The sequence below is a fragment of the Polypterus senegalus genome, chromosome 3, assembly GCF_016835505.1.
Source record: "Polypterus senegalus isolate Bchr_013 chromosome 3, ASM1683550v1, whole genome shotgun sequence".
Classification (NCBI taxonomy): domain Eukaryota; kingdom Metazoa; phylum Chordata; class Cladistia; order Polypteriformes; family Polypteridae; genus Polypterus; species Polypterus senegalus.
In genome coordinates this window covers 224,729,608-224,746,611 of record NC_053156.1, presented here as the reverse complement: position 1 = coordinate 224,746,611, position 17,004 = coordinate 224,729,608, and the positions used below count along the sequence as shown (strand labels likewise).

General features: G+C 36.2%; 1 protein-coding gene across 1 annotated transcript in view; it reads right to left on the bottom strand.

Annotated features, from left to right (window-relative positions):
* Positions 1-2,723: 2,723 nt before the first annotated feature.
* LOC120525915 (cryptochrome-1-like) overlaps positions 2,724-17,004 on the bottom strand; it is a 77,795-nt gene continuing 63,514 nt past the window's right edge. The window contains exons 14-15 of the mRNA XM_039748602.1: positions 10,087-10,208; positions 2,724-8,057 (exon numbers count right to left, since the gene is read on the bottom strand). Of these exons, the coding sequence (XP_039604536.1) occupies positions 8,019-8,057; positions 10,087-10,208 (161 nt within the window). The 3' untranslated portion in view covers positions 2,724-8,018. The remainder of the gene's footprint in view (positions 8,058-10,086; positions 10,209-17,004) is intronic.

The window sequence follows — 17,004 nt, the reverse complement described above, 5'->3', positions numbered from 1 at the left end:
GGTGGGGATTACATTTGCAAGCCAAAAGCAATGCTCCCTCACAAATATGTCAATTATATTCACTGGAAAACTACAAATACTGAAAAGTTTTTAAGTTTCTACTGCCAGATAAATGTGGTAATGTGGGCTAAGGAAATTCTTAACGAGCAAACTGGAAGAAAGAGAAGACAAAACATTGCTGGTTCTCCAAGGCAAAAGCAGAAAGTGCAGCAGCTACTCAACCTTAAATACATGGCTATGGACATGGAGAAGTGGCAGCATCAACCCCCAAATCCACTTTAAATATGTGACTAAAAGACTGAGAAGCAACAGCAAATCTAGGTCCTCCAAAACTAATCTACGTAACAGAATAACTTTCTGGTGTTTCTGGGTGGCATGACTTAGGTGTGGTATCTCACTAACCATCAACCATTGCACTTCAGAGACTGGCAATGCTGTCAAAAAGTACAGGAGGTGGAAATTCTGGGTACTAAACAATTTGTCATACAATCAAACTTCAGTCCAGGCGGTCAGAACACCAAACGTCTGATCAGTTAACAATGAAGTTGTCCCAAAGGCCAAGAAGTTTGTAATTTTTTTGGTTCAACACCATGACTGAGCATTTTTTTTTTCCAGTTTCCCCAAGATTATTTATAGAAGGAACTTCATGTCTTAAATTCAATTCTTCTTCAATGCCTCTGGTGTCCTCCATTATGTGTTTGTTTAGTTGAAAGAATTCTGATGAATCAACGTTTTCAACGCTTCAACACTGAAGGCCTGGATTTTATTCCCACACTGCCTCCTCTGATTGAGGCTAAAGAAGTTTAGTTCCCCAACTCTGTCGGATAAGGCCTGACACTTCAGTTCTGGGACATGTTTGACTGCTCTTTTACAAAGCCTCAGGCACTACGATGACTTTTTTTTAGTTTTGTGGCATGTAAATATTCTTAACTGCACCAGTTTTAAACATTTCAAAAGAACATCTGTAATTTTGGATGCCTCAATTTCTCATTTTTAATTGTTCCAGCATTTCATGCCTCAGTAATACTAAACAAATCATTAGAAAAAAATTTATCTAAAATTTGTTATAAAGTCTTACACTTGGTTTTAAGACAAGTCATTGGGATATGGAAAAAGAACAAGTGTTGGGGCCAAGAAATGGTCTTGAAACCAGGAAGGTCCACATTCAAATTTAAGATTTGATTGGGTTACTTTATTTGTCCCCAAGAGAAATTAAAAAACTTGCACCATCAACACCATTTACTCCATGATCCCTGAGAGGGGATTTAATTTATTTTTACTATGAAGTGCTTTAGGTATATTCCCATGATAGACATACATAAAAAGACTGCTTGTTGTGTGTGTGTGTGTGTGTGTGTGTTTTCTTGAGCCAGCCTTAGTCAAAGGCCCAACTCAACCACTAAGCGTGAACTTAAGTCTCAGTATTGGTTTGTCGTTTATCTGGACAGTAGCTTCAGTAAAAAAAAAAAAAAAGTTAATTTTAGCAAACTCTATGAAGTTTAGTTATGACCAAGTACTGCAAGACAAAAAATATATACTGCATTTTTGGAAAAATATAAAAATTGATTTTATGTGGCAATGCTAGATGAAAAGCAGTTCCAGGAGATGTGCCTGCCTAAAGCATCCATATTTATGACCAGGATTGATCTTAACAGGTTTTGAAGTCCAATCCTGTAATGCATGTTTCACTGTTCTGGAAAGTACTTTGTCTTCAGTATACAAACTTTTTCATTGTTTAGAAGGCTGTAAAGTCCAGCGCTAGTACTGATGCAGCCTCTGGGGACAAAGCTTTGCCCAAGTGCTCCTGAATGCAGACATACCTTACAAAAGCTGCCTGCCTCTGCTGCAGTGCAGTCCAGCTTCATCTACTCAGAACAGGGGTTACATTACTGTTTATAAACATTACTGTTTGTAAAGATCACAAAAATTAGAAAAATAGGAATGTTTCACTTTTTTTGGCCTTGCACTGAGTGCATAAGTACAGAAGTGATGCATTCCAAGAGGAAAAAGAAGTTGTGCCTCCTATGTTAATATATTCTGCTATACTTCTTGGAATCCTCAAATTACCAAATTTTGAGACTCCTGAAATACAACAATGTAAACTGGAGCTTCGACTGCTCATTGTTAAAGACGCTCCATTCAAATACTTGAGGTAATAAGTAAAATAAAGGCTTGAAGTTAATGACAACTTTGAAGTATTTCAAGAGAACAAACAAGATGCAGTTAATTATATGGAAGCTTTTCAATTCTAATAAATATTGCAGCCACTTTACAGTAATGTCTTTTAACAAACAATACCATTTCATATTTCTATAGATTTAAAGCATGATTAGAATTAATTCTAAACAAAAATGTGATTTTATACATGAAAGTTTGGCAGATTTCTCACGAAAATGTTAAACTTTTAATTTGAGAATTTGGAAAAAAAAAAAACATTCAGTAGATGTGTTCTTTTGTTATCTGGCTATTGGAATCTTGTTAGGAAAGCACAAATACTGACAAATTACCCACATCATAGGATAAAAGATACAATTAAACTCTGAAGTCATTTGGACAGTCACCCCTTAGCTATACATGCTGTACTGAAAAACAATTTAATTTGGCTTACACTCTGGACTTCCTGTCATATCCATATGACGTGGTATTTTTGACACGGGCAGGGTTATAAATGTCAGCAAAAACACATTTGTGTACATAAAGCATTTACACAACAATTATTCATATATGGACAAATTTGTATTTTAATTAAAATACAGACAACACTTGTGAACACTTTTAACACAATATGTTGAAAATTGACTGTCAAAGATGCCGAAACAAGGAAAGACGCTCCAGTTCAACATAGGCAGTGCTATTTTGCAGTATTTCACCAATCCCCCACCAAAAACATTCACAGTGAAGTGCAAAACATTGAAACTAAACAAAGAACATTTGAGCAGACTTTTACCTGTTAATTTCCAAAGACAGCCTGTAAGCCCTCCGACACACAAGACAGTGTACTGCTTTTTCCCCATCAAAGACTGTCTTAAATCAAGTTCATTTCATAAACATATGTTGCAATGTACAGTTGCCAGAAGACAATACAGCCTATAATTCTGCCAAGTCTTGTTGCCTCCAATGAAACAGGTAAGTACTTTTTAATCATTTTAATAGCTGCAACTTAACTGGAAAGTCTGGTTAGCTTTTTGGTAAGGGTGGTGACAACACAGAATGTGGCTTTGGATGTGATTCAAGTTTGGTTCCTTTGCTGTGCACCATATAAAATCCCCTAGATACAGAGAAAATACTGAAAAACAAACAAATTTAGATTCTGGGACTCAAGATCAATGCTGGCTAGCAGGGGCTCCTCGATCAGGTACAATGATATCCAGGCACATCATATTATTAGCTTTCTGTCCCACATACATCCATATCTTACTTTTAGGTGCTTGCCTGGTGTGCTATAGAGCTAATGCATTACCTTAAATTTGATTTCTATCACAGACCTACTGGTCAATCCCAGTTTATCTAGTTATACCTGATCATGACAGCCCAACATGCCATTATGATTCAAGTGATTTTTTTTTTTTGTTTTAAGTTAGGATGCAAATAATTCAATGACTTTAATGATTTTGTCCTTAAAACAAATGCCTAGCTTTAAGTGCAATCTTTATATGCAATTTAAAAATGTACAACTTTGTTGTTGCTCTCAAAACATGTTAAGGGACAATTTTTAAAAATTTAATTCTCTACATAAACAACATAAAACCAACAGAAAGAGAACATAAACCAATGCTTTAACACCCACAAGAAAGAATAATTTAGTAGTTCGCTAAACTGTAACTCGCCTTTACCTTAATGTACGGGAAGAATGTGAAAACTCGAAACTGCATTTTAATATGAACTTTGTTATTGCTGTCCTTGCAACTTCCACAGACTCCTTCTATATAGTGTGTTGCCATGGATAGTTGTTTCATTCAACAGAAATGATCTTGTGCTACATACTATGATGCAAACACCTGGCTGCATGCAAAATCCAAACAGTTGAGTGTTGCCCGACCTCCACAGGGCCCACCCACTACAATTAGTGTCACCTACCTGAGTCAAATTCCAACTCCAACCTAAGTAGGCGCCATCACAAAATACAAAGATGCAACATGGGGTGAAATAGGGTTAGGTTACATCCCACGCTGAAGTAACAAACCAGTTAGAAGTTTTCACAGCAATGCACAGCTGGGGTGGTAGACAGCACCTTATGTATCTTGTTAAAAAAAATAACAATAAAAAGTATCAACCCATCAAAAGTACACAAGTGTACATGTATGGGTATACCTTAAAAATTTGATCTGCTCTGTTCTTTTTCATTTCAAACAACTTAAAGGGTAAGTTTGTTATTTTTAAAGTCAAATGTATTTCTTCACAAACATGTTGAATATGCATGTATCATGGGAACCTGTGTTCTAAAGTTAAGAATTTTCTATAAATTAAAAATAAAAAAAAAAATACATCGACACTCCTGGAGTTTTGCAATATAACCTAGGAAGCATGAGGTACCACTGGAAAATAAAACCCTTTTAAAAAAAAAAAAAAAAATTTCAATATAAGAAAACATGCCATCCATCCAAAATAGATCTGTATGTATCACATATTCTTGGTAATATTTTTCTCACGATAAGGATACATTTTCTTTTTTACTTGTGTGATAGGAGTGACCTTAATGGAAGGAGTTCTTACATAATATGGAAGAAAATCAACACAATACCAAGCTGGTGACAGGAAAAGTTTACTGTTGATGTTTTTTGTTGACTTTGAACATATTCATAAGTTTTTTAGGCTTTTGTTTTCCAAGTGTCCTGTGCCCCATAGGTTAAATTATAAAACATCAGGGCTGGCTATGTATCTGTTAAAATTTAGAAAAAACTTGACTTTAGAACACAGTTTCACGTGCCAAATGCATACATGTTTGTGACGAAATAACTGGCTTGATGAACACCTAACTTATCCTGTTACTCTCCACGAGGCAGTGAACAGGACTAACTCTCCTTCCCTTCCTCGTATAATAAACTTCAACAACAATTTTATATACAGAATTGACAAATATACAAGGTAAAAACAATACACAATATTATTTTACCATGATAGATTAAATAAATGGTCCCAATATTAACTCTTGACATTTACTTGTTACTTGATAAGCAAATAAAAAAATCAAAAATATATTGAGAACTGATCTTTTCATCCATATTTGTAAGCTGAAAACATTATATATCTCAAGTGGTTTTGTCACTTTTTCCACATTATATATTTGGCTTGCAAGAGAACTGAAGGGTGACCATTACTACAAAGTTTAAGTCACGTCATTCTATCCTACCCCATGCCTTCCTCGACTCTGAAAACAGTTTTGAACAAGACAGTGGTTGCTTTTTCTTCATTAAACAGTGTTTATTTGACAGACATTTCTCATTGGAAAAAATGGGATGAAAATAATTCCGTGACCAACCTCAGTAGGTGAGAAGTCTTGTTAATCTCTCTCTCAGCACAAATTTAAAAAGAAAAAATGAACACCATCATACACGAGGGCTTAACATCCCCTCAACTATCTCAGTCCATGTGCACAAAAAAAAAAGAAGTCTTAAGATGTCTACTGACAATACCCTCAACACAACTGGAATAAAATAAAAAGGAGGGCATAAAGAATAACAGATGCTGGTTTTATTTCAGGTAGCTAATCATGACCTTTCATGTGAAAATAAAACACATTAGCCCCTTTGTTTCCCTAATAACTGTAATCATGTCTTAATTTATGCATAACTAATATTTTCCAGTAAAAATATTGCATCATTTTTTTGCTTTCTTTTCAAATTACTTAAATTATAACATATTTATTGCAATTACATAAAACAGAAAACCAACTTGTAATTTTGGTTGAAGAAAAAAAAATCTCTCAAGCACATTATTCAAGCATAACACAACACATTCATTAGGAATACATCTCATCGAAAACCATAAGGCAAAAACCCACATAAATATATTTATATTTACACTATACATTTCCTGATTCTTCACTATTTACATTAAAGCACTACCTAACTGATGGAAACCTAACAAATGGTTTCACGGGACAATCCTGAGCAATTTCCAATAAGTTCACTTGTACAGGTATGAACTTTGGCCAATGTAGCCTTGTAAAAAGACATTAATTATGATTAATTATGTACAAGACTGCACATATGCCAACGGTGAAACTGTCTTAAGTGCCACATATGCCAAAGAATGTGAATTTACCACTGACACTTAGTGACACTGTCTAGAAAATGTCTACATCTTCATATCCTGTATGTATTTCAATACCATTGAAGCCAGCTACAGATTTCCAAAGTTAAAGTTATATAAAAAAATAAATAAATAAAAAAATCTATATTACAACTAAATATGATGTAACATGAGCCACTAAACTAAATTTTACAAAATATTTTTGCTTAATTTGAGACATTGTGTTTACACTTTTGGGAAAATAAGCAAAGCACAGTTTATTTTAAAAAAGAGATTGTACAGGAGTGAATGGAATGACCTGCACAAAAACTCCACCCTACCATTTTTAAAAACTACTCGGTACTGGCAAACATTTTCACCCCATAGTTTAGGATGATAAAAAGCGACTTTTTAAATTTTGTTTTATTATACATGTTGTGCCTTAAAAAAGTTATTACGTTCTAGAAAATAATTATTTAATTAAAAAAATGCTATAATACAGACAATGTTCTATTGCTGCACTGTAGCAGGTGTGATAGCAAATTTAAAAAATAGTTATCAAATAGTGATCGTAAAGAGACAACTTTAAAAAACTGAGATGTCAAAACATTTAATGAAAGAAAAAAATGCATATCAATTTTAGACTTTATGGTCCAGACTCGGTTTCAAAAATATTGACAGCTGAACATATCTGGTAATGCCCATCCCCTGAAACACCAGTTTCAAAAGGGTGACCAAAAAGCGTTTTTGGGTGTGCCTACGAACATGTAGCTGAATAATTATGGATAAAGCATTTAGCAGCGTTGTTGACCGATTTCAAGAAATTCTTGATGTAGAGATTCTAGTAGCTGCATACAACCAACAAAAAATGCTTTTAAGGTTCAAGTGAATATAGTAGTATTGATCGATCTCTCCCTCTAGTAAGAAATAATACTTTCACATCTAAACTATAGAAAATATATTAAAATCCTGAACAGATGCCATACTAGCTATGACTAGAAATGTAAATGTATGCATCTAATTGCTAAAGGAATGAATACTTGAGGAGGAACTTCTTGCCTACCCTGAGATTACAACCAACGCTAGCCAGCATTTGACAGGTGAAAACTCAAAATACTAAATAATTTTATGCTTGACAGAATAAATGTCCATTTCTTCACCTCACTGATCTATAAATGAGAAGGTTTTGGTACAATCCATGTTCACAACTTTAAATCCTGTGATAAAAAATTATTTTTTGCAGCCATACAATTAATTACTGGTGGTATTCCTGGAGTTGCTTAATTTTAAGGACACAAGTATCAAAAATTCAGAAACGTATGTACCACTGCCAACAGGTCCCCAATGACATAAAGAAAGTATAAAAAATAAACAGGTGGACACACAGCTTAAAGTATTTTAGAGCTTCTAACAGAGAGGTAGATTGTGCAGAATCTACTGTATCAGAACTCATTTCCTTTTAGTTGGATTTTTGAACCCTGAGTCTGATGAGTTTAGTCACAGAATTATTTTCCCATTCCAATTCAGAATGATACTGTCTCTCTCTCTCTCTCTCATTCACACATGCGTGCGTGCACACGCGCACACACACTCACACACACACACACACACAAAAAGTTAAATGACATAAAAACACAAATGAAAATAACTTCATCAAGGCAAATATCCACTTTAAAGCAGTTACAATTCTAACAAAGAAACAAAAATCTGCTGGTTCATAAAACAACTGTTACATTATATTGAGATCTATTTCTGACATTCTTCTTCCATATAGTTTTTGTATAAACTTAAGACACCATGTTGACACCTTTTAGGTCTTCATTTTCCTGTAAGATATAAATAAAAGAAAAAGTAAATTAATTTGACTTGCTAAGGTCAATCAGTAATTTTCTAACCCACTTAGTCCAGAACAGAGTCACAGGGGTCTGCTGGAGCCAATCCAAGCTAGAATAGGGTGCAAGGCAGGAACACACCCTGGACAGGGTGCCATCACAGGGCAAACACACACATGCACCCACACACCCACACACAGGCCAATTCACCTAACCTGCATGTCTTTGGACTTTGGGAGGAAACCAGAGCATCTGGAGGAAACCCACGCAGACATGGGGAGAACATGCAAACTCTAAACCCTGGTCTCCTTATTGTGAGACAGCAGCGTTACCACAGGGCCACCGTACTTCTTGTCAACTTACAAATGATGTATGCTAATTATAAAAGATCACAGAAGACTATTACAGAATATACAGTGCACTCCAAAATGTTTGGAACAAAGACATTTTTCCTTGATTTACTCCTCTGCGCTGCAGTTTAAAATTACAATTCAAACAATTTAGACATGATTAAAGCACACATTACAGACTTTAAGGGTACTAGTACACAGTTTGAATCACTTTTTAACATTGTTCCCCCATTTAAGGGTTCCATAATGTTTGGGACAATTGGCATCACAGATGTTTGCGATTACTGAGGTGTGTCTCATTGCTTTATTAGTGCAGGTATAAGATATCTAGGCTTACTTCTATCGTTAGACTACTTTTTAAGTTTGTAGTTGCCATTGTTCAACATAAGGACAAAAGCTATACCAATGAAAGTCAAAGAAACCATTATCACACTGAAAAATAAGAATAAAACCAATTAGAGACACTGGAAAAACTTCAGGATTACCTGTATCAACTATCTGGAATACTAAGATGAAAGAATGCACTGGTGAGCTCAGTAATTGTAAAGGAAGTGTTAGGTCCCTGACTGGACCGGTAGACCTCCATTGCTGATGACAGAATAATAGTGGTAAAGAAAAAGCCCCAAATACCTGTCTGAAAGATCAGAAACAATCTTCAAGAGGCAGATTTGTATGTGTCAGAGACTACTATCTGCAGAAGACTTGAACAGAAATGCAGAGGCCACACTGAAAGATGCATAGGTTAACCCCAAAAACAGGACAACCAGATTATAGTTTGCAAAAAAAGTACTTAAAACAGCCTATAAAATTTCTGGAAAAAGTTCTTGTGGATTGAAGAGACAGATGAACCCTGTAACAGAATAAAGGCAAGAGCAAAGTGCGGCAACAAAAGTGAACTGCCGAAGATCTAAAGCATACCAACTATTAGCCATTATGGAGTGTGCATGTATGGCTGCCACAGGTCCTGGCAGAAACATCTTATCTGCTCAAGTTCCACTAAATACCAACAAGATAAACAATAAACAAGATGACCCTAAACATACTGCTAAAGCAACACAGGTGTTTTTTAAGGATTCAAAAAAAAAAAAAAAAAATTGAACATGCCTTCCATATACTGAAGAGAAAGCTTAAGGAGGCAAGCCTCCAAAACAAGCAGGAGCTGAAGATGGCTGCATTAGAGGCTTGGCAGAACATTACCAGGGAAGATATGCAGTACCTGGTGATGCCTATGAATTGGAGACTTCAAGCAGACATTGCATGCAGGGGATATCAATCAATCAATCAATCAATCAACATTTATTTAAATAGCACATATTCATACAAAAAAATGCAAAAACGTTGTAAATATGACTGTTTTAATACACCTACTATTGCTATTTCCTGAGCATTATGGTGCCCTGAAATGGGGGGACCATGTACAAAAGACCGAAATGTTTGCAAATACCCTTTAACTTAAGTCTGCAATGTGCACTTTTATCACATCTTAACCGTCTGTTTTGTAATTTTTAACTGGAGCAGAGGGGTAAATCAAGGAAAAATCTACTTTTGTCCAAGACAATATGGAAGGTGTGATATGGAGTATAATATTCTTAAAATCAAAATAAAATTAAAATTAAAACAGCAGATCTCATTATAAAGAAGCTGTAGAAACATCGTAACTTGTCTTCACATGCCTCATTTTGCCTTTGCATTTTCAGAGCTGATTGGGTCTCCTCATCAGTACTGCTGCCTCTATCAGGTTCATGCTCACGTTTCCCTGAATTGTTTCGATTACCACTGCTGAAAATAATTCTGCCTGTGGATAAAAGAAAATTTTATTTTAAACCAGAATCTTCATTAAAATTTTAAAAATTGAGTGCTTGCATAACATTATTAAAGATATTATGTCAGTTTCAATACAAATAAATGTCTGCCCTAGATGTGTTAAGAATATAGAAATTTTATATGATATATGTAGTGTTGAGGTTTATATATTTACTTTTTGCTCACACAAACAAAAATGAACTTAATCTTACAAGAACTGTTAACAAATTGTATCACTTTAAAACAAATATTTTCCTTCAATGGACAGGATAAATTTATCACTTAAGAAGGCAGGGCATCAAAGCATCCGGTTTTCCTGAATTATACCAGTATCAATCACAGTAGCATCTGTTTAAACGATGCAGAAATCCTTGAGATGCTTCAAGCAATATTGATTACTTTATATCCTGTAAACAGAAGGAGATTATTGAGACTAAGAATTACTAAATTGGTTTACAGCCTGGGAAAAGAAGACATGCTGATGCTTCAAGCTGTATCTGATTACTTAGTAACCTGTGAACGGAATGGCACCTGGAACAAAGAATTGCCAAATTTGTTTACAGCTTGGGAAAGGAAGATTTGCCACATGGAATCTTGATAAATATGCCTCGTCTGAAAGGCAACATCAGCAGAAGGAAGAAGAAGAAACGGCAAAGTGAGCAACATCAGAAGAGGACACAATGACGTCAAAATAGGGTGAGAGTGACGTTGGAGAAGACAGAACGGCATCAGAAGAGGGCACCAACAATGTACGACCTTTTTCATCTGATCATCAGCTAAAATATTCCATGAACATTGACTGCTAAATCAACGCCCACCTGGGACATTCATCTTTGACATTTTTAACTTTTTTTTTTTTTAATTAATTTTATTACAATCCATACAAAGCAATCAAGTTTTTACAAAAAGAAGAATTGAGTTAAGAACAGATCAATCCCCAGCCCCCTGAGAGAGAGAGCGCGCAAGCCAAACAGCGTAAAACGTAAGGCTTGTAAACATACCTAAATTAATAAATTCTCTGTGCTTTATAAACTTATTTTAAAATATTACTGATTAGATCCTGCCATGTTTTGAAAAAAGTCTGTACAGATCCTCTAACTGAGTATTTGATTTTTTCCAATTTCAAATAATATAACACATCGGTTTCCCACTGACTTAAAAGAGCTTTTTGAAAACTTTTTCTAAGGACTACATATATATCCAGACTTTGCTATCCACATTTTCTGTTACACTTTTCTCTATTGGAATCATTGTTCTTTAATAAATACCATGGCGTTTAACGTTCTATACTTTGTCTTCCTATCAAGAGTGACTGAAGTAGAACTTCATACTTTTGTGGTTAGGTTCTGTGTGTATGTGTATTTCTACATGTGTGTGTGTGTGTGAATTAATCTTAAGGAGTGATACTAGACCAACCAAGTAATGAACTGAGGAGTACACATATCCCTGAAGAAAATAAGTAAATGGTAAGTAGAGGGAAATATTGCAATAGCACATTTTTGAGTGTTGTGGTGTGAACACATGTGAACAGCAATGCTTTGATGTTTAAATAACCACCCCCTCCCCAGTCTTTAGAACTTGGGTATTTATTGCCGGGTCAGGGGTGGTGGTGCTTCAAACTAGTTAGGCAGGTGATTCTCTGTAGGACAGGAAGGCCATCAAGTTGGAAAGCTTCAGCTTTTCAAATGATCTTGGTTGCAAGTGGGAAAAGGCAGTTTGTTGAATGGAGCATAAGACCAGCTTTGGCAAGAGTGACTGTTTGGACTGACAGCCTAAAAGCCATAAAAAATGCCACTATCAACCCCTCGCATGGAGGCCAAACTACCTAGCTGGCAAACATCAACTCAACAAATGGTTTTGGGGACAGGTGTGAAAGGTATTGTCATTGGTCAATAGAAATTTGCTATACCTTTCCCTTTCTCACCATTCATTACCATGAAAAGGACACCACAATGAACAGCATAGCTCAGCAGCCATATAGAGACAGGCATGTGGCCTTTCCTGAAGAAAGCTAGAAATTATTAATTAAACTAGAGACATTTAAGGTGACTAAAAGTCTGTGTGCTGCCTGAAACTACATATCAGCATTTGTCAGGTTGTATACAGTAGTTGCCAATATTCACTTGTACTATGCTTGTTATTACTTTATGAATATTATCAATAATACATTATTTAATGTTGGAACTTAACTCCTGGTTGTCTTTTACTCTATGTAATTGCATGAGATTATAGATGTAGAAGGGAATGTGGGGAGAAGTTATAAAGTATAATACCTTATAAACAATGCTAAATCTATGGGATTTGAGGCATTCTGATAAAGGCTACACAAAGAAAAATACAAAAGGGGAAAGTAGAACAATACAGAACTCTACCAAGACAACAAAACAATTGGAGTAGATGACAGGATTTTGGGGTAACCATGTTCTGAACCCTCTCTGCGAATACTGTTTTGATATATGTGTGGGTGTGTATGGCAATTTTGGGGCACCCAGTGCACAAATGCAGTGGAAGTAAAACATTGCTTGGTTGATAAAAGGCATATAACCAAAACAGTGTTGAGACTTCATGTGTGTCATGAGGACACCCGCATGTTTGTTAGTGCTGGTAGTAATGAGTCCCTAATTGGAGTGCTAGGGAGTGACTGGCAGTGCATGTGTCATTCATGCAGCACTTATGTGGTTAAAGTGCTAGGGAGTGATGGGCAGTGCATACCTTGTTCAAATGGCACTTACTCGTTTAGGACCCATGCATATATTTACGTATGTGTGTGTGTGTGTGTGTGTGTGTTAATCTTAAGGTGCAACAGTAGACGAAACTGGTAAGGAACCTGATATGTACACTTATCCCTGAAGAAAACAGGTAAAGGGTAAGTAGAGGGAAATCTCATGATAATACAATACATTTGATATGTTTGATACCAATGATGCTGTAATGAACATTGAAACAATAGTGCTACCAAACAGGAGCTGTATGTAATGATTTACAAAAAAAAAAGTCAGACTACTAAATGTGAAGAAAAATTATCAGTTGTGTAATGGTGGCTATCAAGTTCAATTACAATTACCAGAGTATATTAGGAGGTTGCATGAATATAAAATGAAATTTATGCAAACATTTTAGCAAATGAAACAGTCTTGCCATACTATAACTCGAGAACAAATCTGACACAATCTGTAGTATGTTTAATTTTATCCGTAAAACCATAATGAGCAAAACTCCAGAAATCTAGTTACTTCAAAGGCATCTCATCTTAAAGATGCTATACAGTATTGTAAAAATACTAATGCTGTATCTTTACCACCCCTAACTCTCTATACATTTAAAACAGTCTCCTTCCCATATCCAACCAACTAGGGTTGAAGGAATTGGTAAAAAATGAGGGGGGTACATTTTCTATGTTAGAAGAAAGAAGTGGCAGCTTTGAAAAGCTTTATACCTTTAAAATACGTAAAAATAAACATCTACTTCTCATTTGAATGATATTAATCGGTAAATGCAATCTACTGTAACACTAACAATGTTTGCAACTCTCCATCAGACACTTATCAACTGCCCACTCCTTCACACAGAACTGTGTCAACTGGGAGATATTTGAAAGCCACACTTAAATATTTCAAAATGACTCTCTTGCGGTCTTATACTCAGGGGGATAAAAAGACAGAAAAAAGAAACCCCTTCATTTGTTTTTAGTAGATTTTCTGTAGTACATTTTCTGACTCTGCAGTTGCAAAATTCTTTTCAATTCCAGCAATCTATTTTGATTGACAACCTTATATTCCGCTCAAGTATTTTGTGTTATGTTGCTGCAAACATGGCTGACTAAAAATGACCCTAAACAAAAGTTATGATTTTATAGTTGGTGTAACATTTTCTTTTCACTTTACACTAAAAATTCCATCTAACATTGTAAGAAAAATTCTCCAGGTTATAATATATTCTGAGGATGTTGTTCTTGATATTTTGTTTCACACAATAATGACTGTGATGTATTCATATTGCTTTAAGACAGAATATCCTTCTTTCTTCCTGATCTTCACCGAAGAATAAATGTGAAATTATACTCTGAAAGTAAACTGGCATGTATATCTGCAATGATTGTGGCAAGTCACTCTTGTAGAACCTATGGTTGAGCATTTACTAACCAACTCATGGGCTAAATTTAGGAAAACAGTCTATTCTTAGCACATGGAGGCAACATTCAATTTTCTGCATTTTTAGATAATCCATGTCCTGAATATGACGTTAAACTGCATCTGGTCATGCAAATGGTCCTCCAACTTAGAGTGAAATCTTGGGAGTTGGTGGCATGGTTTGGCACTCCAGCCACTTTCAAAACTTTATGCAGCTCTGAAATGGCAGACAGGACTCCTTTGTGTTCTCTGTGGGAGTAGCTCTGCTGCAGCCACCCAAAGAAAGACTGCCTGCATTATGAAGGTGATGATGGAAAACTCTTGGGAGCCTCATCCCTGGAGAGTCAAAACTGTCAGAGAACCAGTGGGGTCAGGCCTGTTGGAGATTGGAACTGGATGTGGTGCGGAGGTGTAACCCACTGCATAACAGCACTCTGGTCCCAGTTTGAGGCTGGGTAGGTGCATGGAACATGTCTCTCTGGCATGATGATCATCTTCCTAACTTTGCATTTCAATGATGCAAACCTGGGACTGGCCAGATCTCTGCAGGTGGGTATGCCTTTTATTGGTCTGGTCGCACTGATGTTTGTCATACTCTGGGAGTAGCTGTTGCTGTGGTGGATTGGCTCCTTCCAATGGTGTGTGATGTCATTCATTTCAATGAGTGTATTATGAGACTCTGATTAAGGCGCTCTTTGGGTGCCTTGTCTGTTGTCTCGGTGTTTGCACTGACCACGGTGTGTGATGTCTCTGTGAAGGAAACATTTATTTGCAACTTCGCTCAGTGGTTGATGGGTACCCGTGAGGTGACACTCCTCTAGTCATGGGTGACTTCAATGAAACTACTGCCACTGACAGGGTTGGCTATGAGGAATGCGTTAGTCCCCAAGGGTCTGGCGACTGTTTGGAAAGTGGCTCAATGTTTCTTGATTTTGCAAAAGGTCAGGGGCTGTGGATCGGTGGATCCTGGTTCCAGCATCCTGAGCCGCATCATTGAACTTGGTACTCCAATACTGATGGTGCGGTGGATGAGATTGATCATATCTTCCTGGGCAGATGCCGGAGGCTCCTACAGAACTGCAGGGTTTACAGTGAATTCTGGCCACAGATTTCCTGTTGCTGCTCTGAAGATGCAGCTCTGGTCTAGTAGACTACCCACCTACTAGGAGAATGAGGCTTAATAAAAACATTTTTCTCTCCTCTGGGAATGCATCTATGGATGCAATTCCTTCGGTTCTGTGCTCTACATGGTTCTGCCGTCTAGTGTGATTTTTTAGAACTTGGTGGTCATAGTGGCAGAGGTACAGACATCCTTTACTTGGGTGAAAGTTTTATGGTAGTTTTGAGACCAAAGAACCTCTAACAGTACTTTTTCTTTCACTTGCCGTCAGTCATATTTCAAAGGGAAAAGGATTTAGTTTTGGCGTTTATTTTTAGTGGCTGAATGTCTTTCAGTAGTGTACCTTCACAGTTTTATTGTGTGTAAAGTTACAAGCATATTTTGAACATTTGAAATTTCTTTGATTACCATTTTTATTTTGCGAGTGTTAATTCAGTTAGTAGTTTTGTCCGTATTTTGGTGCTTTAGAAGTTTCTTTTTTGAGATTTGTTCCTTCTGTGTAGCAATCAGACATGTGTTACCCATTATTTGATAATGAAGCATACAGTGATGCCGGACCAGTTTCTCCAAAGATGTATAAAATCAAGCCTTTCTTTGACCACTGCTTTCGAAAATTTTATAGAAGTTACATTCCAGAGGGAGATCCTTCGATTGATGAAAGTTTACTGCTATGGAAAGGCCTTCTAGGGCGGAAGGTGTACATTCCAAAAAAAAAAAATCATGTTTTGGGATGGAATCCTCTATAAGTTTTGTGAGTCAAAAAGTGGAAGTGTGTGGAATATGATGATGTACACGGTAAAAGATACACAACTTGTAAACGATGTAGGAGGGGTTGATGTGCGTAATTTAACAAAACCGTTGCGGAGTGTGCAAATACTGTACTTGTGGAGAAGCTACTGAATCAGGGTTATCTGATAGGACTAGACAATTACTACAGCATTCCTGAGCTGAATGAATTTTTGAATGATGGAAACTGATGCAATAGGAAAAGTAAGATCAAACAGAAAGGACCTGCCAAAATCTGTGATGACAAAAAAAAAAAAACAAAGCAGGAGAAGATACCGCAGTATTAAGAAATAAGTTGATGGCTTTGAAGTGGAAGGATAAGAGACATGTTTGCATGCTGAGCAGACATCTCATAAGAGATGTGAAGTGTGTTTGTCACACAAGCAGAGGAGGGAAACAATATACTGGTGCAGAGACTGCAATGTTCCACTCTGCGCTGCTCCATGATTCTGCGCATACCGCACACAACTAGAGTACTAAGTGAAAAATGGAAAATTGATACACAGTGTAAATAAATCTACAAAAAACTTGCATGAAATTAGCTTATTGTTCCTAACAAAAAATGTTTAAATAATTTTATTTGTAGTTTAAAAATTTTTTTCTTCCAACAAGCTAACTCTTAACTCGTAGATCAATTAGATAATATTCTAGAAAAATTCAACCATTTCTATCGACAGTTTAAAAAAAACTCTCAGCATGGGAGTGACTACTGAAAAAAGGGCCTGCATTAAAGGGGTTAATTTTTGAATAGT